General features: G+C 43.1%; 1 protein-coding gene across 2 annotated transcripts; it reads right to left on the reverse strand.

Moving 5' to 3' along the window:
• Window positions 1-520: 520 nt before the first annotated feature.
• On the reverse strand, window positions 521-25,585 carry LOC147881256 (vacuolar protein sorting-associated protein 2 homolog 3-like). Of its 2 annotated transcripts, none has more exons than XM_087369678.1 (12): window positions 25,353-25,585; window positions 24,957-25,001; window positions 19,545-19,579; window positions 19,411-19,461; window positions 19,163-19,267; window positions 18,873-18,944; window positions 18,550-18,621; window positions 14,867-14,947; window positions 14,551-14,586; window positions 14,395-14,452; window positions 1,184-1,280; window positions 521-1,054 (listed from the first exon to the last, which is right to left on the reverse strand). In XM_087369678.1, exons 1-11 carry the CDS (start codon window positions 25,384-25,386, stop codon window positions 1,210-1,212), a joined length of 660 nt encoding a protein of 219 aa, XP_087225804.1. In that variant the 5' UTR covers window positions 25,387-25,585; the 3' UTR covers window positions 521-1,054; window positions 1,184-1,209. The 2 variants fall into 2 exon arrangements, with proteins under 2 accessions (XP_087225804.1, XP_087225805.1); XM_087369679.1 differs by having other exon boundaries at window positions 525-1,054; window positions 1,184-1,271; window positions 14,397-14,452; window positions 25,353-25,584.
• Window positions 25,586-27,213: the final 1,628 nt, after the last annotated feature.

The following is a 27,213-nucleotide window of genomic DNA, read 5'->3' on the forward strand; positions in this document are numbered from 1 at the left end:
TGGAAGTAATTCTTGTTTTTGGCATTCGTCTTGTGCACTTTGTGCTTGGTCTCTCTTCATGCTCCGTCATTGAACGCCTAGTTCTTGCTTCTTTCCTATGGCTACGATACATGTGAAAATAGGTCATTTATTCAATTGTAAACACAAAGTAAACAGAGCATTTTTAAAATTTGAAACATGTACATCTCATGAGTACAACATCAAGAATCTCTTAGTGGATATATTACGGACCTCTGGTACTTTGAGGGCCATATAGAGAAGGGATGCTCACATTCCAAAAAGAGACTGTGCATGCAAATTGCTAAGCCACGTGAGTAAGTAGCAAAAGGTCAATTTCATTCATCCATTATTGAATGCAAAATTGCTAGACTTCAGCCAATGTTTGGCTGGCCTCCAAGCTTACATCCCTCTAAAGAGATTCAATATATTAGCGAGGCCATTGCTGAACACCTGTACTCTACCCTACCTATGTTAAAGCCACTCTAAAGAAAACAATAAAGAAAACAAAAACAAAAACCAAGCCATGCTATCCTTTCTTCCACAACATTATTTTCAGGGTTATTACTACATAGATGAATTTTCCTGTCGAAACTATCGTATGCGAGACTTTCAATAGGAATCCATGTAAACGGCATGATTGTTTACCCCGATTCACATGATGAAGAAGGCATATACATTGGTATAGCAATTTTAAAAAAGCTTACACATTGAGGTTGAGTCAGAGCTGTTGCCTTCCGCCAAACAAACTTCAGGAAATCAAGCATACTGACAGTCCATGAATCACAAGCAGTTATATTCACCTAAATACTAGCAACTTTCAACTGCATGGACTTCATATGGATTCAGGTTAGGCCTAACTCATTTGTGTTTTCAACTCTCACTGCATGCATTGACTTCATATAGGGTTAGGCCCCACCCAGTTGCATCTTCATCTCTCACTACATGCTTTGTTGAGGGGCTCAAAAGACTTCTTCAACTACTCCCAAGCCCAACTTGGAGCATAAATTGTACGATATCAGTACTGCTTGTGACTTTCATAAACAAGGCAGGCAGTCTACATAACACAAAAAGCAAATGCATCAGGTATTTATGAGGCACGAATATTACATGTAGGAAATGTAAACCCTCTCCTTTTCTCCAGATCAAATCTATTAGCATCCGACAGCACAGAATTACTTTGTACCTAGTTTCTGCCATGAGACGCATTCATCATGCATTCACCTTAGCTGCGTAAAGCTGCCAATCGCTGCTCCAATTCGTCAACCTCGGACCTGCACAAAACCAGAAATCAATGGCTCTCTCTCTCTCTCTCTCTCTCTCTCAGACACACACACAGCCCGTGCAGTTCAGAAGCAAATCGAACTAGGTCACCACCTTCCCATCTTCAGGTCATGCCACCGCCAAGACAAGCTTATGTCCATATGAAGACCTTCACACAGCAGCAGGGTCCTGCTTCAGTTCGAAGTATTTCGCAGCTCTAACTCCAGCGCAGGTCCAGCAAGGTCAGCTCCAGCACAAGTTCGGGTTCAGTTCGAGGTGCCACCAAAAGCCTTCTTCCCTTTCCCTAACCCCAAGCTCGGTTGAACCCCTAGCCCAGCCCGAAGGTTAGTCTCAGCCTGGGGGTATTTTAGATATGGGTCGGAACAGCATGGTATGCACGCATCACCGCATGGTTTGCCAATCACGGCATTCAGATGGACCGGCTTCCCCCGTTTCAATATAGCATGGATGCACCGCCCGAGTTGATCCCACGGGATGAGATTAACAGCATCATACGGTTAGATCTCCTTCAGCTCCACGCATCTGACACTTTGGGGGGGGGGGACCAGGAGTTCCCCACCAAGACCCAGCTCTACTATGACCATTTCCTGAGAGTATCAAAGGATGGGCTCATCATCAGACCTCAGTATCTCGAGGACACAGGAGTCTCACACGCGCTGAGGATTACCATCGGACAGATGCGGTCTCGTCTCATAAGCTGAGGATCGAGGCAGGGAGAGTTGCAAGCATACCCAGAGAGCAGCGGACTTGCAAGTTGTGCACGATGGGGGCGTTCGAGACACAGGAGCATTTTCTATAAGTGACCAGAGCACACACGATCGAGGTTCGACCTATTTCAGCTCTCCTCAAGGGAGATCAACCAAGGCGAGGCGTCACCCTTAACATAGCCCATTGGATCCACCTCGCGTCACCCTTAACATAGCCCATCGGATCCAAAGATCGAAGTGACCACAACCTCCACCACCACGGGAAACAGCCCGACAGATGCAGATACGTGAGCTCTTTGCATCTCATCAGAGAGCCACCATGGAGCCTGGATACGTGGAGTTTTTAGAAGACCAAAGGGTCTATAAGACTAACTGATACAATGATCTGAGAGGTGGAGCCGCTAAGCGTGCATCAATGCCTATGATGAGTTCTCACTAAGGCGAGGCGTCAATCCTAAGAAGTCGCCATGTGAGGCTGTTGTGGTGGCATCAAACATGTAACGGGACGCTGGCGGCTGTCAACATGCGTGGCCCGCTATAGTCTTTTGGCTATGGCCAGGAGAGAGAAAGAAAGAAATTCTATTAAAAGTCTTCTAAAGACCAAAGGGTCTATGAGACTAATAAAGAAACTAATACACTGAGCTGAGAATGGAGCCACTAAGCGAGCATCAACAAACAAACATGGCGAGTACAAATGGAAACCCAAAGTCCTAAACATGAGTGAGAGAGAGAGAGAGAGAGAGAGAGAGAGAGAGAGAGATGAATGCAAAAACATGCCCAAAACCATAATCTAAAAACAAAACAAACAATGTATTTTTAACCTCTAGCAATTACCCACAATGTTTTTACCATGAATCCCCACCTCCATCAGTCATAGCACGGACTAGTTGCTATGACATCCCCACCAATGTCATCAGTGCCAAGGAAGGGTATAGACCATAGCATAAACATATGCTCTCACGCATATACACATATCTACAGGCAAAGGGAAGACTTGTATCCAAATTATGTGGCACCATACTAAAGTAAACGATCAATAAATGGACTCTGAGGAAAATGGGTGTTGGCTATGGCAAGCAATGGAAGCTTAAAAATGAGTGAGAGCCAAAAACGAGCTGTTGTATTGAAAATGCTGCAACAACAACTATGGAGGCTCAAGGGTGAGCCAACATAACAAAACCCTAGGGCTAACTGCTGGACAAAGTGTCCTAATTGACCTAGGTGGTACATGTACTAACTGTACCAATAGTTCTCATTGACTATAACTAGGCCTACAAGGCACATACCAAGGAATATGTGGCACCTATGGATAGCTCATAGAATGGCCTACAAACCCCCCTCCATGGTATGGACTGAAGTATCCTGAACATGGCTCAGGATACTTGAGCATCTAATGTCATGGTCGCACATGTTCGTCCTATAGGGATATAGCAACCTATGACTGTACAGAGTACAACAGATCAAGTTACAAAAGGTATCAAGTTTAAAGCTTGCCGAAAAGCCTCTAACTTAGGTCGAGATAGAGCCTTCGTAAAAAGATCTACCAAGTTGTCTTCAATGGGAACAAAAGACAACTGAATATCACCTACTAACAATCGCTCTCTGACATAGTGATAGTGAACCTCAATATGCTTGGAAAACAGGATTCCGTGCAACAGCCAAAGCACTCTGACTATCAGTGAAGATGACGGTAGGAACAGTTTGACATGCATAAAGATCTGAAAGTAGCTTTTGAAACCAAACACACTCCACTATAGCTGTAAAAGTTGCTATGTACTCAACTTCACAGCTAGAAGTGGCAACTGTACTCAAGTACCAAGCATAAAACAGTTGCCACTATGTGACACATGAGTGTTTGAACAACCAGCCCAATCACTATCAGTGAATCCATGCATGACAAGTGAAGTATCAGCCCCATAAAGAAGGCCTAAATGCTGTGTGCCCTTGAGATATCTGAAAACACGGTTCACGGCATGCCAATGATGCATAGATGGGCTATGCATGTATCTGCTTAACTGTGAGACAGCATACTGTAGATCAGGTCTCGTATGGCATAAGTAAATCAAACAACCAACTACCTACTGAAGAGAGTGACATCACATGTACCGCTGCCATCCTCAAAAGAGAAGTCAAAACCAGGCTCTAATGGTGTGGATACTAGCTTGCAATCCTCAAACTGAAAACGTTGCAAAAGCTGTCCATTTTACTTGGATTGTGACATCAAAATGGTGTGATAGTCTGCAATGCCTTTGTGGGACATCTGTTCAAGATGTAATCAACACACATGACCGCATCCAGCCACAACTTGTTAGGCAAATCTTTGCCTTTCAACATACACATGGCCATCTCCATCACTGACCTACTTTTCCGCTCAACCACGGGATTTTGTTGAGGAGTATAAGGCACTGTGCATTGATGATGTATGCCACAGGAAGCCAAAAAATCAGCAAACTCCTTTGACATGTATTCACCCCCCCTGTCTGTATTAAGGTGAGCAATGTGCAGCCCACTCTCATTCTCAGCCAAGGCAATAAAGTGCTTGAAGCATGAAGAAACTTCAGATTTGGATTTCAAGGCGAAAATCCAAGCATACTTGGTGAAGTCACCAATAAAAGTGACAAAATAATAGAAGCCCCCAAGAGCTGCAACCCTCATGGGTCCACAAACATCACTATGAACCAGATAAAGCTTGTGTGAAGCACCAACTCGCCCATCCTTGGGAAACACAGCACAGTGCATCTTACCAAGCAAGCATGGTTCACAAACATGCTTTGAAGGCATATGCATTTTGGGAAGATCAACAACCATACCATCCTTATATAACTTCACCAAAGCTCCAAATTTGAGGTGTCCAAACCTCTCATGCCACAAATGGGTATTCGCCATGGTAGAATCAAGAGCAAAGGCATGTGCATCTGCAAATGCAGCATCATCATCCAAACATCTGTCATAAGCATCAAGTCTATAAAGACCTCTCGTCAATGTGCCAGTCAAGACCATGGTAAAGGCATGTGTAGCAGCATACACTGTACACCTAACACAAAAAGAACCTGAAAGCCACATGGCTGAAATAGAAATGAGGGTTTTGCGAATGCCTGGAACATAAAGCACATTCTCTAGAGTGACAACACCACCAGAGACAGAAGTAAGAGCAACTTGTCCCATACCTTTCACGGTATATGTTTCATTATTGGCACATGTAACACTGCCCCCCTGAGATGTATGCTCTAATGAGCTGAATAACTTCCGGCAAGAAGTGATGTGCTTACTAGCACCACTATCAAAGAACTAGGCATCATGAATATCTGAAACTGCGATGCAAGCATCATGAACATCAGGATTATATTGACATGTAACCAAGAAAGCCCAATGCCGAACTTGTGCAAAATTAGCGGGCTCGTGTTAAACCAAATACTGCAAGACCAAAATCTTTCTTCTTCTTTTCAAATGCAATGCGCTTCCTACATTCAGAAATATCATGCCCAGGTTTCCTGCAATAAGTACATCTCTTTTTCTTTTTATTATCCCCTGAAGAAGAGGCACCATGTGAATGATCAGCATGGGAATGAGGGGATCTACCAGCTGAAACCTTGCCTTTGCCTTTGTGTTTGTGCTGGAAAGCAAAGGCTTGATCACTAGTCATAGAAGCATTGCGATTCGCACGACTTTGCTCCTCTTGAAGAAGAAGAGCAACCAGCTGGTCAAATGAGAAATGATTGGCATTACCCCCTGTAACCAACCTCAATATAGTAGCAAAGCCTTAATAAGAATCAAGCAACCCAAAGGGTATTAGAAACAAGCTGAGAATCAGACATAATCTCATCAATGTTGGCCAATTGCTCTTTCAAATCCTTCACATTAGTGAGATAGGCATCCATGTTCCCACCCTCATCAAGCTTCAAATCTTTCAACTGCTTGCGGAGATAGGCAGCCGTCGCCTCATTTCACACCTGATACAAAGATGCAAGCCGATCCCATGCTTTCTTAGTTGTCTTGCAAGACCGGATGTGAGGGATAATAACCCGTTCACTGAAAGAGCAATCAAGGCATGTGCTTTGGTATCACGACCATCCCGCTGAATCTGCTCGTGTAGGAGGCAAAGCACATGTAACAGTAGCTGCAAGGGTTCTAGAAGTATCATTAGAACCATCACCTAAAGACCCATCACCTGAAAAAGAACCCGAGGTAGTAGGTGCAGCATCAGAAGTGGCATTACGTATAGGCCTGGCCTAAGAACCTGAAACAATATGCCATAAATTCTTGGCAACCAAAACATGTCCCATCATGTATGACCACATGGGGTAATTGGTGCCATTAAGCTTGTCATCAGCCCCAAGCATCCCAAAAAGATCATCTTTGCTGCTAGCCATAGTGCCAAAAATGCAAGGCAAAGGCACCAATCTAACAAGCAAATGAGGGAATGACACTCTCCCAAAACCAAAGCAAATTTCTGCACAAGCTTCAAAGCTTTTCTGTCACAAGGGGTACCTGCAAGTGATGTAGACCCAAAAATGCAGCAAAGAAAGAGCTCCAAATGCGAGCACAAATAATCTGCCTTGAAGGAGAGATGAAAGGGACAGCAGATGGCCAATCAAGGATGCCCAAAAATCGCTGGAAAGTGGAATTACAGCAAGATTATGTGCTCCCACAAGGAGGAGAAGACCTCGAAATGAGTGTAGCAGCAACCAGAGGTAAGAAGCTCTCAACCCAAAGTGAAAAACCAGCAAATGAGAGCAAGAAGAGGTTCCTAGATGAGAGCAACAAACTCCAAAGCTAAAGTCGGTGGATGTAGGCTGTTCAAAATGCAGCAGCAGGTCACCAAATGAGCAAGTCAGCTCAGCTGACGCTTCAAAATGCCAGCACAGATCCCGAGACAGGTCCGTACAGCAAAGCAGCAGCAGTAAATGGTCTTTACAGTCCCGAATTCAGCCGTACAGGTCACACGTGTGAGCGAAACAGGTCCGTACAGTCTATAAATGCTCCATACAGTCACGTGTGGGCGAAACAAGTCCGTACAGGCTGTAAAAGCTCGGTACTGTCACGTGTGGGCGAAACAGGTCTGTCCAAAAGCATCAAAGCATTTAATGCACCGAAAGACAGTCTCCTGTGCAGCAGCTGTTCCAAAAACCAACATAACAAAACCCTAGGGCTAACTGCCCTAACTGGACTAAGTATCCCAACCTAGGTGGTACATGTACTAACTGTACCAATAGTCCTGACTGACTATAACTAGGCCTACAAGGCACATACCAAGGAATAAGGGATAGCCCATAGAATGGCCTACAATGGAGCCAGGTCAAGATTTAGACTTGAGCTTTCGAGAATGGATCATCTCATGACCATAAGGGTCTTAGAAGAAGCAAACGGAAAGAAAATTGAAAATATTGTGGCTTGAAGGATTTGAAGAAGGTATTCGGTGCCGAGGAGGGAATGTGGGAAATAATGACACTGTTAAAACCCCAAGGAACTAAGAGAAGCCAAGTATGAGCTATACAAACACCTGACAAGACACTTAGTGGATAGTACGGAATCCAAGCAAAGAGCTTACATAAGCAGCAACATTGGATCAAGCAAGGATGCCCTCTCTCCCCAACTGTGAAGTTCATATATGGAAGCAAGCACATAGTCCAACTTACTAGAGACTACATTCAAAATGGTGTGGTTATTCTTGCTAAGGATGTCAATTAAATGCATCAAAGAGATTTTATCATTTCTCAAGTATGCCAATGAAAATGGCAGAGCTAAGATTGTGATCATTGGAACATGCCATAAAAAGGTGCATTGCACATTTGAACTTTGAAGAGAAAGATATGAAAATCATTTCTCCTACAAATACTTAAAATTTGAAGACAATACAAGAGGAAAGCAAGAGTAGAGAAAAGGGTCTAGATGGAAGCAAGTACTTTTAGTTTCAGAGAGATGAGAGATGACGACTCCTACTATACGGGAAAGAAAAATGGAAATATTGTTGCTTCAAGGATGCGAAGAAGATATTTGACGCAGTGCCGAGGAGGGAATGTGAGAGAAAATGGCAGTTAAATCCCAAGAAATAAGAGAAGCTACAAAAGAGCTATACAAACACGATTTCAATAAACTGGTAAGACGCCGAGTCCAACCAAAGAGCCTAAAAAGTAGACTAGTCTTTGAACTCGAGACCCATTTGTCTCAAATAGATCTCAGCCACAAAAGGGGCTGCCATACATCATGGCAAGGTGAACAAGAGGGTCAAAGAGAGAAACCTAGTCCTAGGTTCTTGAGTGTGGGACTGGAAGCACTGACGCTCAAGTCTAGCAAGTGTGGCATACCCTCTACTCAGTCAAACCTGCATAGCTCATCTTATCATGAGGATTGAGCCTGAAAAGATAACTCTTGAGTACTAATAAGATGCAACAATCTCCACTGCTGCCCCATCGAAACTGAACTGCTCTTAAAGGTAAGCTGCCCGAGACGTGTTGAGAGAGAGGACATTATGAGCACTATTGGGGTCAAACGGGTTGGCCGTTATCTCCAACTGACACGTCCCCAGTACTCTCGAAAACCTCTGATCTGCAAGCAAACACAAGAACACACCAACGTGAGGAAACTGAGCAAGCTGCTCACCACCCAACCATGACATCTACGGGATGTGATCCCGAATCAGGAGATGTCCCCTCCGAGCCACAAGCTGAGCTACTAGCACGAACTCCCAACTAGATCCTAACCAGCCTGGTGTCCCATACCACCAGGGGGTGCTGTGAAGTCTGGGATCTGCAGCTGGGCCTTGGGCTATGCTATGATGCAGGCGCGCATCCGCGACTCAATCCAGGATCAGACCTAGCACCTAGGAACGAGACTTGCTCCCCTCGGCTCACTGAGAACTAAACCTATGGGCCCCTTATATAGACTCGGGCCCCAAGCGCCAAAAATAGCAAAGACCTCTAATTGGTTCGTACCCGTGCCACTCAACCCGAGAATCAAGCTTGCCTAGCTCTAAGCCTCCCTAGGCTACCTAAGCTAGTCTTGTGTACCCAGTACACGTCGGATACCAATCCGTGCACATGACATACTTCCCCTCCTCTAAGAACTCACTCCTAAGTTCGCCAAAAAACCCAGGAATGTCCTCTGGAGGCTCTGTAATGTCTCCCATGTTGCATCCTCCTCAACACGATCCTTCCACTTGATCTTGTATTTCGTGATAGTTCTATTACGAATCTGTCTTTCGCGAAATTCAAGAATACACTCAGGTTTGTGTGGAATAAAAGTCAAATCTGTAACTTCTATTATTTCTTGAGGAGAAACAAGTCGACCATCTACACCCAATACTTCTTTCAGTCTACTTACATGAAATACTGGATGTACTTTAACATCAGGAGGCAATTCTATTCTATATGCAACTGGTCCAATTCTTTTAATAACCTTGAACGGACCACAGTATCTGGGGGATAACTTCAGAACCAAACCAGTACTTAGGCTCTTGGATTCCTTAGGAATTCGCAAATATACCATCGTTCCTTCAGAGAACTCTCTAGGTGAATGATGTCTATTAGCATAAAATCTGTCCCGATCTTGGGCACTTCTAATAGACTCCTTGGCAAACTGCAACATTTCCTACATGTCTAGCAAGAAGGTCTTTGCAGCATCATTTTGGATTCCCTTTAACCCAACCATAACTGGTGACTTAGGTTGAATTCCGTACATAAGCATAAAAGGACTGTAACCAGTACTCGAATGCTTTGCACTGTTATAAGCAAATTCTATCCTAGGCAGATAATCTTCCCATGAAGATTGTCTCTTGGAAACATATGCCCAAAGCATATCTTCAACCAATTGGTTGACCTTCTCCGTACTGCCATCGGATTGTGCATGATCTGAGAAACTCATACTTAGAGTAGTTTCTAACTTCTCAAAAACAAGTGTCCAAAAGTTACTTGTAAACTTCGAGTCCTTGTCACTAACTATGTCAGAGGGCAAACCGTACAGCTTAAACAAGTGGTCCACAAACTCGTGAGCCAGCTGAACAGCTGAAATAGTTGTTCTAGTAGGTAAGAATCAAGCCATTTTGTCAGACGGTCAACTATGACCCAAATGGAGTCATGAGTAATAAGATCCATGGAAATACTTTCCCATTTATTACCTAGAATTTGTAATCGCTGTGATAAACCCGCACTTCTAAGGCGTTCTGCCTTAGTAACCTGACAAACCCAGCAACCTACCACATAGTTTTCAAGAACTGCACGCATCTTAGGCCAATAAAAGGTATGCTTCACAAGAGAGAGTCCGATGTATACCCGGATGTCCAGCACTAGGAGCTGTTGGGATATCTCAAGGTGTATGCCTCAGGCACACCTTATGTTTCTATGTGTGAGTGCTAGAGGCACAGTTAGGTGCCCACAAGCACAGTTAGGTGGTGGAAAAGCCACATAGGATGATTGAGTGATTCTAGGAGCAGATTGAGGAGATGATTGTGGAGCTTTGAGGTCATCAGTGATGTCAGTGACCTTGTATGAGGTGCCTACTTAAGGACCTCTTTCTTCTTCATTCTATAAGCAAGTATTCTGATTTTGTGTCAACTCTACTCTTTCCTTTCAGTGCTCCAACATGGTATCAGAGCCATTTGATCCTCCTTGAGCCCTAGTTAGGTGCCACATCATCATCTTCTTCTTCACCTTCATCTTCCACTTTCCCTTCCAAAGTCGATTTTGGAAGTGCAAGTTCTCTTCAAACCTGCATTCTCACCATCTCATCCTTCAGGAGAGTCTTCCCAAGGGCAGGGCGAACCTCCAGAACAAGCTACACGACTTATCTCGCCATCTTCTGGGCGGCATTGTCTCAGGAAGCCGCGACGATCTTTTTCCTGGTTCTCACTGTAGAGAGCTACATTGTCGATTTCCTCTCAGAGGGAGCTGGGCGACATCACGACCTCCCTGCTCATCAAGTTTGAGCTCTTTTGGAGCAGTATTCGGGTAGTTTTCGACGAAAAACCAGTCCAAATATCCTCTACAATGCTGGGCGACGTGGCCGTTTTCTGCGCAATTCCTTCCTGAGGGAGAAGCTCTACCTATTTACCTTTCTCTTCAGTACAAAAGCCCTCTGAATTCTGACCTTTGCATAACGATTTGGAGCAGATTTCTGAGTTGCCTCTTTGGCCATGAAAGCTTGACTATGCAAGTCTAAGTTTGACCTTGGACAGTCAAAGTTTGACTGATAGTTTGACCAAGATTTATTTTCAGTCTGCTATGCTCATTTTTCTAACATCTACTTGGTCATTTCTTGCTTAGACATCTTGCATTTCAAGATTGTTACTCTTTGAAAAGATTACCTTTTTATTGCTCATATATCACTTGTAAGAGAGACAGACACTGCCCATATCTGGGTTAGACCCTCTCATGGCTACCTTACATAATCTTGAGAAGTTCAATGGAAAGGGCTTCCATACATGGCAAATGAAGGTAAAATTTGCATTGATGCGGGAGAACTTATGGGGACCTGTCAAACCTACTCCTACCGCTTCTTCTACGGCCTCAAATGCTGGAGAATCTTCAACTCCGACACGACCGGCAAGGGATCCAGCAAGAGAAGAAAAAGCATATGGTATAATTGCTTTAGCTTTGGGTGATGATTACATACATCATATATCTGACTTGGAGTCTCCATCGGAAGCATGACAGAAGCTAGACTTGATTTTTGGTGCAAGCTCTCACATATCTAAACTATCACTTAAAATCTCTTTCTTTGAATTAAAGATGACAAGTGATACTACTTTAGCTGCTCACGTCAACTATATGCGGAGTCTTATGACTCAGTTAGCTTCTATCAACTCTCCTATCACCCCTGATGATGCTATGGCAGTGCTACTTAAGAGTATGCCTGAAAGTTTTGATCACATTGTGAGCACTTTGAAGAATCTTCCCAATCCAAACCTTGAAGGCATTATCTCAGCTCTCTAAGAAGAAGAAAGACATATGGAGTTAAGGAAAGGCAATGACACTGCTTATGTTATGAAATTCCAGAAGGGCAAGTATTCTCCTTGCAATCACTGTGGAAAGACAAATCACCTTTCAAAGGACTGCTTCAAAGTAAATCCATGCAAGCACTGTGGCAAAAACAACCATAGTGAGAAGTTTTTCAGAGACAAAGCAAAGACAGAAAATGCAAATCTACTTACAGTTCATGAGCCTCCACAAGATGAGGCATCCCATGAAGATTATGCATTTTAAATCATCTCTATGTATGCTCCAGATCTCTTTTCTTTTTATGTCAAGGTACTCAGCCTGGATAGTCCTCCAAAATGAATGAAAATAAACTATTGTGTTGTGTGTGTTTTGTAAACACCTCTGGTCACCTTATGATGTAGGCCATGTGTATGTTTTGTTCCATGGTACCTCTTGCAAACATTGTGTGCATGTACATGCAAGGGAGATAACCATTGGAAGGTCTGTTTGTATCCCTTTTTGTTTACCTTACACCCAAGGGAACCCTTGCTAGCATGAGAACCTAGCCATAGATTTATCCTTGACCACCATGAGATGGCATGAGAAACTATGAGACTAGATGTATCCTTGACATAGCCTGAGGCATTTCCTTGAGGGGGGGTTTGTTGGGATATCTCAAGGTGTATGCCTCAGGCACACCTTATGTTTCTATGTGTGAGTGCTAGAGGCACAGTTAGGTGCCCACAAGCACAGTTAGGTGGTGGAAAAGCCACATAGGATGATTGAGTGACTCTAGGAGCAGATTGAGGAGATGATTGTGGAGCTTTGAGGTCATCAGTGATGTCAGTGACCTTGTATGAGGTGCCTACTTAAGGACCTCTTTCTTCTTCATTCTATAAGCAAGTATTCTGATTTTGTGTCAACTCTACTCTTTCCTTTCAGTGCTCCAACAGGAGCATCATGACACTCCCAGAGAATCTTGGATTGAAGTTCCAGAACATCTCATACACAAATCTTTCTATTCCGGAACAGCAACTGACACGTCCCTAGTACTGGAAGCAAACACAAGAACACACCAACGTGAGGAAACTGAGCAGGCTGCTCACCACCCAACCATGACATCTACGGGATGTGATCCCGAATCAGGAGATGTCCCCTCCGAGCCACGAGCTGAGCTACTGGCATGAACTCCCAACCAGATCCTGACCAGCCTAGTGTCCCATACCACCAGGTGGCGCTGTGAAGCCTGGGATCTGCGATTGGGCCTTGGGCTACGCTATGATGCAAGCACGCATCCGCAACTCAATCCAGGATCAGACCTAGCACCTGGGAATGAGACTTGCTCCCCTCGGCGCACTGAGAACTAAACCTCTGGGCCCCTTCTATAGACTCGAGCCCCAAGCGCCAAAAATAGCGAAGACCTCTAACTGGTTCTTACCCTTGCCACTCAACCCGAGAATCAAGCCAACCTAGCTCTAAGCCCCCCCGGGCTACCTGAGCTAGTCTTGTGTACCCAGTACACGTCGGATACCAATCCGTGCACATGACACCAACCTTGTTTGGCCTATACACTAGCAAGCTTGAGACCTTCATTGGGACACTAGGGGGAGCAGACTACTCTCTCACCGGCTCCTTGCTCCAAGTTCTCCTTTATGCAAACGATGTGGTCCTATTCTCTCTAGCAATAGATGCACCCCGTAGTTTCTACAAGACACACGATCTGAAGATCACCCTTAATAAAACCAAGGTTATGATCTTCAACATATCTCGAGCAGCCATGCACAGAGAGCAGTTCACATTAGATGGACTACCAGTCGAGGTTGTCACATCCTACACATACCTAAGGGGTTTTTTTTTTGGGCTTGATTTTCACAATGCGACTAACAATGCAGGCACGGTTGAGCAAGGGATATGCCACACTCGCTAGACTTGAGCAGTGGTGCTTTGACTCTCATTTCCAAGATCCCCGTGCTTGGACTAGCGGGCATGTATACCAGCCCTTGTTGGGAACCTAATCTATCAGCGGTAGACAGGGCTCAAGTGGTTTCCCTAAGTTTGGGGCATCATCTCCATTATAGCTCGACACAGCATTCCAGGTGATCACATACCTTTACCAAGTTAAGGACTAGAGTCCAAGCCGACACAGGCTACCATGGTTAGCCTTATCAACATCAATGACATTAGTAGTTGAAGGTGATCAAAGATGTTGGTATGCCAATACACGCGGATGGTTCGAAGCTGGGACTCTGTATGGACAGATTGCCCCCCCTTTCCATATAGCCTTGCCTCAAATATAAAATTCAACATTTTTCTTATTGAATGACTTTTATATGTTCTATGCCTCCATTGCGTACATAGACTGCAAACCAAAAGGTAAACCCAGGGAAAGATGATATTATGTATTAGACACTAAGAGCAAGATATCCTTATGACATATTGTGATAAAATCATTAAAGATTACAATCAGGCAGAAAATCTCTGTGATTGGATTTAATACCTGCCAGCACCTTGAGCACTTTTGTTTCCAAGCTTTCCTTTGGGAGCCGAAGACAACTGAGGCATAAATTGAAAAATAAAAAATCAGTGTCCCCATTTTCTACATGCTTTTCAAGTATGTCAAGACACTATCCATGTTTGTAAATTCTGCTGACCTGCGTAGCAATGTCAATCCCTATCTCATCGAGCACCTGCAAAACAGGTTCTCTTTATAAGACCAAACTATAGCAGATCTTATAGTTGATACTTAAATAAGAAGACCATCCATTTATTATCATATTAGAATGCATCAAAAATTAAGTATTCAGGTTCAGGAAAGTATATACACAAGGGCTACAGATGAAAAAGAAATGAAAATAGTTGTTAAGACCAGAACATACAATTCTGCTGCAAACTTGAGGCTGTGCAAAAGTCTAAGCCATTATGAAATGCTTAAAAGGCTGAAAAAAGCACAAAAAGTAAGAGCCTTGCCTGATTAGTAAGTTCATCTGTTTCCTCTTCAGCATCATCATCATCCAATGCATCATCAATGGAATCTGACATCATCTCTGTCTGCAAAATGCCATGCAGTCTGATTAATCCTTGGAAAGTCAGTGCTTTCCGTTCCACTATTATTCTCAGAAGTTTATTGCATATTGTCAACCTCAGATCATACAGATGTGAACCGTAGGACTTCAAAGCTATTGATATACTCTGCTAAGGAATTTGTTTGTATTCCAGAAAATTCACATCAAGAATATTGTGAATGTATGTCAAAACACTCTTAACCAATATATAGCTATACAAATCAACGAGCATGCCCAAACTCATCCTCTAAAGCACAACACGTAGTGTAGTTTCAATCTCACGAAAACTCCACTCACAGCAAGGTCTAGCTAACATGGCATCCCCACAACATCATCAGCGCCCAACAGTGGGTGTAACTCTCTAACACACATACCTGAGCCTAGTTTCCCCACCTTGGCTACAAAATAACCGAACAAGAGCATACATTTGTGTGCGCAAGGTCAAGTGACCCATGGCCTCTAGATAAGGTCTAGATAAAATTTGATTCCTGTGTGAGGTATGTGTGAGATAAAATGAGGCCATCCCCAGCCTGTAAAATGCTTTACAGAAAAACCTCAATCCTATCAGATTCAATGGCCTCGATCTCTGTGTCATCATGTGAGCTTGCTTTTATCCACCATGTTTCTACATGGTATCAGAGCACCATCATTCTAAGTATTCTGCTTATAACTACTCCCTCTCCGTCATTGTTTCTTATGGCTGAGACGGAGGGCACGTCGATGGAGTTGTCACTGCTGTTGTCTGAGGTTTCACTATTTTTGGCAGATGCTGGCTGCTCCACAAACGGACTAAACGCCAGATTTCGTTGTTTCCTACTGCTCCACCTTATATAGTTAGCAAAAAACCTTTAAATGCCGCTAACACTTTTCCCCTCTAGAGCTCTCTTCTAGAATTTTCACTCAAAGCGCCTTTTACCCCACTCCCACTCCCACTCCACAGCGAATACAAGAATTTTGTTTTTGGGAACGTTAGGGGGCCCTATTGCTCTGCAATGGGACTGCAACGGAAGCTACTGCTATCTTTCCTAAGGCGACTAACGATTCACCAAACAGGAGTGCTGTCTCTCTACTCACGCCCTTTTTCTTCTTCTTCTTGTTTTCTCGGATTGATGCCATTGCTCAAAGAGATTACCAGCAGCTGTCATGGCGAAAATAACATTTACGCCTGTCTGGTTGCACAGCAGCGCTTCATCTGCTTCCAGCAGCAGAGCTGTCGAGAGTCACCATAACTACAGTACTGCTATCAATAAGCCGTGGTCTACCTCTACGTTATTGCTGCAGTCCAGAGCATGTCTATGCAGCGCCCAGCTACACATCAACCTACTGCTACAGACTACAGCACTGTGGCCTTAATAGACCTTATGCAGGTCCATCCATTGCCTTGCCATTGTCAATGGACGCTGCCTATTTAGCAGCCTCTAACTGTATTTCTTCTAGACTTGACAAACGAAAGCTTTTATTTGATGTTGTTGAAAAGCATAAAGCTTTTTTCAATGATTTAATGGAGAGTGTAAAGAAATCTTCCTCTCTCTCTTACCTGATGGTTTACCCCTTGAAAGAGGAGTAGATCATAAAAAATATATATTTCCTGAATCTACCTCTATTTGTAATGCCCCTTCTAGGCTTAGTCAAACGCAAGGACATGACGTAGAAAGACAGCTAGCTGAATATTTTAGAAAAGATCAAATTCAACCAAGTAGTTCACCTTGGTCTTCACCAATTTTACTAGTAAAGAAAAAGTGATACTATGCGCTTATGCATAGATTATTTAGTTTTACATAAACTCGCAATAAAAAATAAATATCCTTTGCCTTGCACTGATCAATTTCAAGAGGTTTAATATTTACTAAAATTGATTTAAGCTCTGGATATCACCAGGTATGAATAAAAGAATAAGAAGTATATTTTCCTACTAGGTATGGGTCTATCAATTTATATCAATTTAAAGAATGCCATTTGGTTTCACTAAATCTCTAGCAACATTTATGACCGTTATGATTAGTGTTTTGAGGCCATATTTAGGAAATCTTGGTAGTATTTCTAAATGATACCCTTATCTGCAGTAAAGCAAGAAAGAAGCATATGGAACATGCTAAGAGACAACTCTCTTTTTGCTAAAGTGTGAATTATTTGCAAACAAAGTACGGTAATCGAGGCATATTATATCCCAAGAAGGGATTCGTATGGATCCTGAAAAGTTAAGGATTAGGATGGCTACATCTGACAAACCCAAAGAAATTATAAATATTCTTAGGTTTGTCTACATTTTATGTAAGATTCACCCAACAGTATGCTAAGATAGCTCTTCCAATGACAGATCAGCACGAGGGGAGGGGAAGTACCTGGAGGTACCTACATTTGGGATGAACCTCAAAGGAAGCGTTTTAATTACTAAACAAGTAGCCAATTTGGCCTCGATACCTTTTGGTTCATGTCTTTGGCCTTCACAATATCATCATAACAAGAATTTAAGTAGTAACAATGTTCAAATGAATTAACAAATCATGCACTATATCCTACCATGGTGTTTTGTGCATTCAAAAAAACAACTAACTTTCTTCTTAATGGCACAGAAACTCATCCCAACTGTCTCCCAAGAGTACTTCAAACTTGTCCACATACTTTTATCAAAATTTTCCATTGGAGATAATAAAGTTTGAGAAGAAATAAGACTATGGGCAATAACATAATTGTAAGGTGATCACCTGCTATTGAAGGGATTTGGGTGAGAGGAGAACAACAAAAACATGGAGTTGTATTGGGAATTATGTTACCCAAAGGTGACAGGTCCCACAATAAACCCACTAGCTTGTATTTCTATGCCACTCTAAGCAAGACTTGGGAGTAAATCCCTATTTATTAAAAGCAACGCTCCAAATAGCTTGCTTTTCTTAGATTAGCACATTCTTTGGCTTCTAGTCCTCGTCCATGCTACCTCTAGTCCTCATCCATGCTCTCTCTAGTCCTAATCCTAGCTTGCTCTCCTTGGATTAACACGTTTTCCTCTAGTCCTAATCCATGCTACCTCTAGCCCTACTCCTCGGTTGGCAAGACTATGATTGAATTCCAAGTCAATAATGCGATCCATCTAGTCCCAAACCTAAGGCATGCCAACCCCAAGTTACCCTATTCAGAATGAAACATCATTCCCCCTTTAAAAGATTTATGTCCATATAAATCAAGGCATGACATTTCCTCATTAGAGGTGGACTTTTCATACTACTTGCATCAAAAATAAAATGTGTTCCAAGTACTATCGATCCTTGATTTAATGGCTCCCACATTAAGTTGAGATCAATAAAGTCCAGCTTTTATAATTCCAAAATTCGTTTTAAGAATAACAAATCCCAAATTTCAGATTTTTCTCTGGTAAGCTAGGATCCTAAACACTGTTCCCATTGCTTTAGGTGAGCCAGAATGCCGCACTGGTGATTGGCAAGTGAAAGATCCTCAAAATGACCCCTCATGACATCAATAATTCTCTTTATCTGGTAAACAAAATTTATTTGCTTGAAGACATGGTATGACCTGACCTCATAAATGCCAGAACTATTTCATTATTATTAAATTTGTGTTTGCTTCACATACCGTCATATCCATCTGTGCTGATTGTCTTTGAAAATCTTGCATGATTTTTGCCTGCTTCGCTGGTTCCATTTTCTGCAAGTTGCCCAGTGTGCCCACACACACAAGGGGGCAATGTCTTCAGTTACAGAGCTCCCACAAAATTGGGCATAAAAACGAATGCTTATACACATTTCTGATTTCAAAGATCGAATCATCTTAATTTCATCATCCCACTACACCAAACTCCATAATTGTAAAAAATTCTGCCAGGCTCAAAACAAGTGCCAATAGCCCAAATATTATATGCAGCAATGTCCAGGATCTATCTACTTGAGCTTCTTAACCTTATTCATAACTGCCATAGCCTTGCTTGCACCTTTGATGGCCCCTCCAACAGCAGTGTTTGCATACATTGCCTACTCAAAAAAGCATACAATCAGGGATTAGTACCAAAGTTCACTTGGGCAAACTGTTTCGCTATGCCTAACTGTAAATAGAGACGTCCTCAAATTTCAAGCCTTACTTTAATAAAGGGTGACATACTAACTGGAAAGAAAAGGTACAGTGCTAGAAATCATGACACGCAGCTCAGACCTACAAAAATATCAATATTCAGAAAAGCATCTAGATCCACCTGTGTATGAGTTGCAACACCTCGCAATTGAGCACGACTCCCTTGCAACTTTGCTATCTGCTGTCTTAGCCTGATCAACTGCCTTGCCAGAATTTTCGTTGCAGCCTGGAAAAGTGTCGCAGCAAGGTAACACTTTCAAGAAGTCAAATCAAAAGAAGAAGGAAAACACTTCTGGACGAAAAAGCTCACTATATAATCAAACCAAAACAGAAAACTCTGAAAAAGAACTTTGCATGAGAACCTAATACCTCATTGCCAGTTTTGGCCGTCTTCTTGATTTCTGCAACAAGTTTCTTTTCCTAAAAGAAACCACACACAGAAATAGCGCTATCAGAGGACAAGTTTTTTGCACACCTACCAAAGGATGCAACATTATCCCTACCTCCAGCTGTAGCGTTCCAATTTCACGCTCAATCCCTACAGAACAGGGCATAAAACGTGTTAAACCTTCAATTTGCTATTGTCTTAGAGAGAAGAAAAAATTATAATGAGATGAAATATGTTGTCTGGTTATTCAAATGAATCATTTTCAGCATCTAATCTCCAGAAGACACACAGGACAAAAAAACCTTGTAACATGACATGTTTGAATTCTCAAAACCTTTGAGGTATATCTACATTAGACAAACAAACACAAATGCATGCATTCTTAGAATATCACAGCACTCAATTTGTCCCAGCTGGCCAGCACGGCTTAGATGACTCCAATCTAATGCCACATCAAAACAAACCACACCATATCCTTAAAATTTGAGGTAAATCAAATTCGAATAGCACCCTTGGTCGTTCTATCTATAAGAGTACTGGCTTAAGCAAAGTCACTGAACTTAATCAAACCCTTACTTTTTAAATCTATTAAAGTATTGACTGCATAACAATACCGTTGAGTTTACTATCTAGGCTCAGATAATGCTTCTACACTGGAAGATTGTTGAGCCAAAGTGCAACAAATATCACGATACAGGGACACAACCATTGGAACTATAATCTTGGAAGATAGGGGTGAAAGAGATAGGAGTTCACTCCATAAGATGATTAACTGTACACTACATTAGAAAATGAATATAAAGGGATTTTATACATCTCAGTGGATAAGGGTTGCTCCCATGTGCTTGATGGTAATGCAGCAGTATAGTGCAATCTACCACATCCTTAACACCCCTCTTAAATTAGACTACATGAGCAAAAAGGCTTTTTTGAAAAAAAACAGGGCATTTTGAAGTGAAAATGTTGCATTATGGCAACAAAGATGATAAAGAAGACAAAACAAACTACATGCATATAGTGCAACCGAAAAACTATGTACATAAATCACAAGCTAACCATCACTCCCCTCTCATCTATCAATAGTGGTGCCGAAGTCAGCCGGACTCATCCATTGCATCCACTTTGCCATAGGCTCGATTATATTGTCATCTAGCATCCATTCCCTGTAAATTTTCCTGCATCATGCGTTCCTCCGTGGCTCCCTGGCGCTGATTCTTTTATCATGCTCATCCTTACCCTCATCCTCCGCACTACTCAGTAGCTGCCACCACCGACACATCTCTCTTAAGTTGTAATTGAGTCCGCAAATACCAAGCTGATTGTAGAGTAGCTGAATTTGATGAGGATAAGTGGCTTGGTGAAGATATCTGCAACTTGTTCTTATGCCATAACATGAGCAAGGTCTATCTCATGCCTGAGAACTTTTCTTTGATCCAGGAATAGAACACTTCAATATGCTTTGTCGTGTCATGAAACATTTAGTTCTTTGTTTATTGGATGTTGCCAAAATAAAGTATTGTAGGATTACTAGAAAGAATCTCAATCTCTGAGAGAAGCTCTTGAACCAAACTCCTTCACATGCAGGCATTAGAACAAAGATGTTGAGCCAAGGCTAAAGGAAAAACGACTTGTACACCTCATGTCATCCACACTACAAGCCCAATCTGTATCAGTAAAGCCATAAAAATTAAGGTTTCCTCAGCTATCACACTTGACTCCATAATCCCTTGTATCTTTGAGACACCTAGGAACTCTTTTAGCTGCATCTAGATGAGCCTATTTGGGATTTTGCACAAATGCGCGAAGAACACCAAGAAACCCAATCATTTCCCACCATGTTCTAATTCTACTAGTGGTCAAAATTGACAAAGTTTAGGAGTTCAGACAGCAACCTGTCCGATGACACAACAAAGAGGACCCGGCCACCACGAGGAATTAGTTGCCTTGAACGGAGCATTCCTTCACCAAAATGTTGAGATCAACATGGAGACAAAAACAGCCAGCTGCCATCCTAAAGAACTCTGCATGGGTAGACAGCAGCACAACTCTGACGGTGGCATGGTCACGGCCAACAATCATCATTCTGAGAGCTCGGTAGTGGCACCGAAATTATTCTCAATTATAAGAAGGAACCAGATCTCACCATTTCAAGGATCAGGTCAAAGTTTATTGCCAGAAGTGAAGACAGAAGCAGCCATCAGCTTTACTCTGGAAGCCCTTAAAGCCTTTGACTTGTTGTTGAACATAGAAGTTATTAAAACCCATGCTTGGGTCTTGCACAGTGGGACCAGTGTTACCAAGCTGTAAATAATCCAAGTAAACTACAAAGTTGACCATTTATTTGATCATAAATAAAGAGTTCTTCATTTCTTTTTAACTATGGTCAAAGAGTGCTTCTAAGTGGTCAACGCATTGACTTCGGTCCAAGACACTTGACTTCAGTCAAGAAGGCCAAACTTCGGTCAGGGAGAGTTGGTTTAGGTCAAGAAGGTTGACTTTAGTCAACCAAGATATTCCAAACACGGTTGAAGAGATTTGGTCACAATTAAGGTGCCATGGCCCTTGGTCAAAGCCCCTTAATTATGGTCAAAGAGGGTTGACCTCGGTCAACCAGAGAATTGATGTTTTGTCGTCACTTTGGTTTGCTTGGTGGGGATGCCCACAAAGACTAGGATTAGTCTAGAGTTTATTCTGCATGCAAAAGCTAACGGTTAATGGGTGCCATGGTGGTGTGCTTCAGTAATTTGTTGCAGGTACCAAGAGGGATTGAAGTAGCTTAATTTTAAGAGCTAAGGTTGCTTACCAAGAGAGATCTACATCAGCATGTGACCCAGAGCTTAGAAGTCTCCACAGCTGCCAATCTATGTGGCATGTAATTTGTGATGGCTAGGAAGATGACACATGGCACTTGCCAAGAGAGGGGATCTCATCCCCCATTGTATTCTCATTTTTCACGTTGGAAAGGCAGCCTGTGAGCTGCACAAAAGCTTGTACTCTGTAACTCTTTTTATCTGTAAAATATAGCACCTGGGGGGGGGGGGGCTGTTGGGGGGTGGTCCAGCCCAATTTGGTTCTGGGCCCTAATGTGTGCACGGAGAGAGAGAGAGAGAGAGAGAGAGAGAGAGAGAGAGAGAGAGAGAGTGTGTGTGTGTGTGTGTGTGAAAGTGAATGAGAGAGAGATTGAAGTAAAATTCGTTGTCAGTATTGCCTTTCACCGTTGTGTGTGAAAATGGTCGCCAAAATTGCCTGCCACATTCCAACCAAACTTTTGATGTGCAAATGATCATTGGTACAATACTTGAGCAACATAATCATCCAATTGCATTCGAGGGACTCAAGGTGATTCCAGCAGAGACCAGGTATTTTGTACACGAAAAGAAAGCCCTTGATCAAAAATCTTGCTCCCACAGGTGGACAAAACAGTAGCAAAAATAACAATTGCAGCAGCACCCACAAGTCCGGAAGAATCCTGAGAAATGATGCAAAACTGCAGAACATTCCTAAGGGCAGTTGGAGGAGGAAACCAGCCAAATCATAGCAGCAAAAGGAAAGTGCAAATGCAGCCCTCATGATGCCCGAGTTGGACCTTGGGTAAGGATGACCCTCAGTGTCACGAGGACGTGAAATTATGGGACTTTTGATTTGTGACTCCCGTATTTGCGTGTGACTGCCTTGAGCTCTGGGGCGCGAGGGTCCGGCCATGGGGCAGGACTTAGGGGATTAAAATTCCCTAGTGGGCCCTTGGAAATAGTGAATGTGCGCCTAGTTACTAGGCAATTAATTCCTAGGGCCAAAGTGTGCAATAGGGGGCCAAAAGAGTGGTGCAATTAAAAATTGCTATTTTTAGCACAAGGTTCTAAAAAGAGGGAGAGAGCTCTTCTTTTGAGCTCGGAAAGCCAAAATCAGTTCCAGAGGAACCAGATCTTCAGTTATGAGCTGCCAGAGCCTGCCAGGTGCTGCTAGAGCAAAATCGCCATCCACCAGGAGCTTCCAGAGCCTGCCAGGGAAAATCGTCATCAGCTAGGGCCAGTTCCAGTGCATCCAGGGCCTGCCAGAGGAAATCACACCTGATCCAGGAGCCTATTGCAGATTGTGATTTCAGCCAGGGTGTCCTTTGCAAATTGCGATTTCACTTCCAGTCCTCTGGGCTGTGCCAGATGACTGCGTCCTGTTCTGGAGCTGTTTCCAGGTGTTTCCAGGCTGTCCAGGCTGCCACAGGAGATTGTGATTTGCTATCAGGCTGTCCAGGCTCTGCAGGGAAGATTGCGATTTGATTTTTGGAGGCTTCCGGGTGTTGCTGCTTTTGGTTGAATCCACCCCGGGGGTTGTCTTCGCAAAGTGACCTGAGTTGTCACAATAGAAGCCTTCTACGTGCTCATGCGTTGGGTCACTTTCCTCCATCCTCAAAGTCTGCAACTGATCCTGGAAGTTGAGCACTCATGTGGATCCTTTCGTACGTGTCCTCCAAAATACTCAACACTTAAAAGGCCATCTCTGCAAGCTGGATATGAGGGCCCACCAAGTCTTCCATCAACTTGATGATGAAAGAAAGGGCTTCGACATCTTTATCGTACCCTCCGGGCTGGGCAAACATGAAGCCATGACAAATAGAGATCTGTTAACTGACAAGATTATACTGAGATGCTGCTCCCAAATCACAGCCAACAGTGGGTATAAAGCTGCTGAACTGCTGACCCTTCTCCTCAGAAAATGTGACTTGGAGTTGCCTTTAGTGGATTCATTGAGGAGAGGGCAAGTGAGTGCCCAATTTAGAGGGCTGGGGAGGCACTGCTCCCCAAGCTGCTGGTCCCTCCCCTCAGAAAATGTCAGTGGATTGGGAGGGAAGCCCATCATGGGAGGAAGACTGGGTTCAAGCGAGAGCCCTATTCATGGGGCTGGGGCTGGAAAGAGTCTCCCCCCCCCCCCACCCAACCTGGCCTGGAGCGACCAGCTGGCTGACCAGATGTTCAACCAGCTCCGCCTTAAGTGGAGACCCGTTTAGGCCTCTTGCATTACCCAAGCCAGTCACAAAAACAAAAAAAATTTGTGCATATATTCACAGCCCCACTGAGCATAAGAATATACAGCCCTCAGTCTCTGATTTGGGCACTTCTCTTGAATCTCTTGTGTGCACATGGATATTTTTCGCACACATGGATATTTTTCGTGTTGATCTATAACTTTTTTGCTTGCTTGGAAACACACTTTTTCATAATCTGTAAGTGTACATGATTGTATCTTTCTATCCTTCAAAAGAAGCCTAGGCATGGCGCTTCCCTTGGGCATTTAGAAAACTACATTTTGAAAACCTTTGAATTGACATGCTCAAATTTCCAAAAGTATTTTCTTCTGCGCAAGACCTGCTCTCTCTCTCTCTCTCTCTCTCTCTCTCTCTACACACACACACACACACACACACATATATACATACACACACAATCCTGAGCATTTAGGGCTCCCATGTGTGAACTGATTTTTAGCTGCGAAAATTAACGTCGTTACAAATTTTTCACGCAGGATCTCTCACCTCTGGTGGCAACTGTCATTTCTCGCTTGCTTGTTCGTAGAGCATCTGCATCCACCAATAATAACGCTCTCAAACTTCTGCTCATCAAAAGTTTCAAGCCAATCTTGATTTTGTTCAAAGTGAATTCCTTTCGAAGCCTCGAGCTTGAATCGAAGGTAGAGAAGTAAGATTAGACAGGAGAACTCTTCGCTTTTGGTTGCAACTTGCGAGCCAAGACAATGCCAATAAAATGAATGACTATGATGGCAGACTTCATTTCGTCGACATTTTGGGTAAGGTGTCCTCTGCGGAGAGGAGATTTCAGATGTGCGATCCTCTAACTAGCGCAAAGCCGGCGTTCTGAGGCATTCTGCGTGACGACAACTACAATGGAAGCATGGAGTGTTTGAAACGGACCTTTGGCAGTAGGCTTTTTGGCAAATATGTTCATGTTGGCAGATGAAGGGAGGCGGGAATGCTCCGGCAGTCTGTAAAGATCTCACGTGAGAACGTTAGCAATCTCCCTTCCTAATGATCAATAAGGAGAAAACGTAAATTGGGTAGAGACGAGATGCGACATAGCTGGGACCTCGAATGTGGATACAGTGATTCAGTGCATTTGCCACAGTAAAAAAATAACAATATAAATATTTTTATGCCTTTAGCAACCTTTTCCAGTAACTTTTTAAGTCCCTTGTCACCAATTGTACACCTAACTACTCTAGGACTCCACTTCCTTTGTATTTTTGTCCTCCCCTCTCAGAAGGAGCTCCCCGCATGAACTAGCACACCGCTAAGGAGGGCTGCTCTTTCAGTATCCCTAAGTTGAGAGAAAGAGCGTCCCCGTGTGTAGATACAATCGAGTTATTTTCCACTCCACCGACTGCACCTTTTGTAGAGCGTAGAAACTGGTCTATCCAGTTTCTTTCAAAGCTCCAAACTTCATTCAATGCAGCATTCCACCGGTTCTTCGAATCTAGGCTGGAGATGAGGATTTTGGGAATGCTGGCTTAGCAGGCAAATGCTGAGTCTAGTAGGCTAAAGTCACACGGGGACTTGGAAACAAGTTGCTAGCAGAGCTAGCATAGCCCTGCTAGCTCACGTGGGGAGCTCCTCTTAGCAATTGTTCTCATTTTGTAAAGCAGAAATTCAGGAATTTTTTAAGATTAATTTGCTTCTACAATAGGTGTGATGCTTTGATTGGCTTTCATCAAGTGGGAGTTACATGCATTAATGGCTTTAAGATGAGTTTGGCAGTGAGCATTCAAGACTTAGGGCCCCTCGTTTTTATTGTCATTCCTCCTCTCTCTCTCTCCATTCACTACCTCCTTTGTTTTACATTTTGGGGAGGCCTTATGAATGACAAAAGTCATTCATTTCTTTCACTTGTTTTTTTCCTTTTAATACATACTTCCTTTTCAACGGAAAAAAAAACTTTAAGAAAAGAAAACATTCGCCTTTCAGCCCTCTCACATGCTCCTTTCAATGTGCAACCCCCATAATTCCATTGAATGATTGAATGCTCCCAAAAACAGTCATATGCCATTGAAGCTCTCAAAACCAATGCACATTTTGTAGACATTGACCCACCCACCTAAAAAATGAAAAGTACTGCCACACTGAGTGCCCCAATTAGGGGTGCCATTTTTGTTGCTCGGCCCAGTGAGGGCAAGCAAGACCCCCCAGCCGAAGCACTTGGGCAAGAGATTTCTTTTCCACAAAAATTTGTGCCTAGTAACACTGCAAGACACAACCTCCCACCACATAATGCAAGGTTTAACCACCTAGCCATGTGTAGCATGTATGCAACTCTGCCCCAGCCAAAATATAGCAATTTGGGCGAGCGAGGCTTAGGTGTGTAATCGCCCTACATTCATGGAGAACGTGAATAGCACATTTTTACTACAATCATTACAACCTTTATGTTTGGGATAAGGGCTCAAATGCAATCCAAGTGCTCTCTAGTGCCATGCCCTAATAAATTAATGAGCACATGAGTCTCTCTTTTTTGGGTAACATGCAAACTTGTATTAAAGGTGGGTGGACAAGCCCTAAAAATCCCTTAAAAAACTTGGCCTACATGATGGGGTAGAGCCCTAGGCCCACGCTTAGAAAGCAAAAGAGACCCAGCCCAATTAATTCAGAGCTTGATTCAGCTCAGCCAAACAAAGACTCTCCAAGGACTATGTGGGTTCCAAACCTTGGAAATATCAACTAGAGAGGACTTAATAACCACTAATATGTGGCTATCAGCAAAGGCAGCCTTCCTAGAATCTCG

The sequence above is a fragment of the Dipteris shenzhenensis genome, chromosome 31 (assembly GCF_047967505.1).
Source record: "Dipteris shenzhenensis isolate YYH24624 ecotype China chromosome 31, Dip_SZ_1.0, whole genome shotgun sequence".
Classification (NCBI taxonomy): domain Eukaryota; kingdom Viridiplantae; phylum Streptophyta; class Polypodiopsida; order Gleicheniales; family Dipteridaceae; genus Dipteris; species Dipteris shenzhenensis.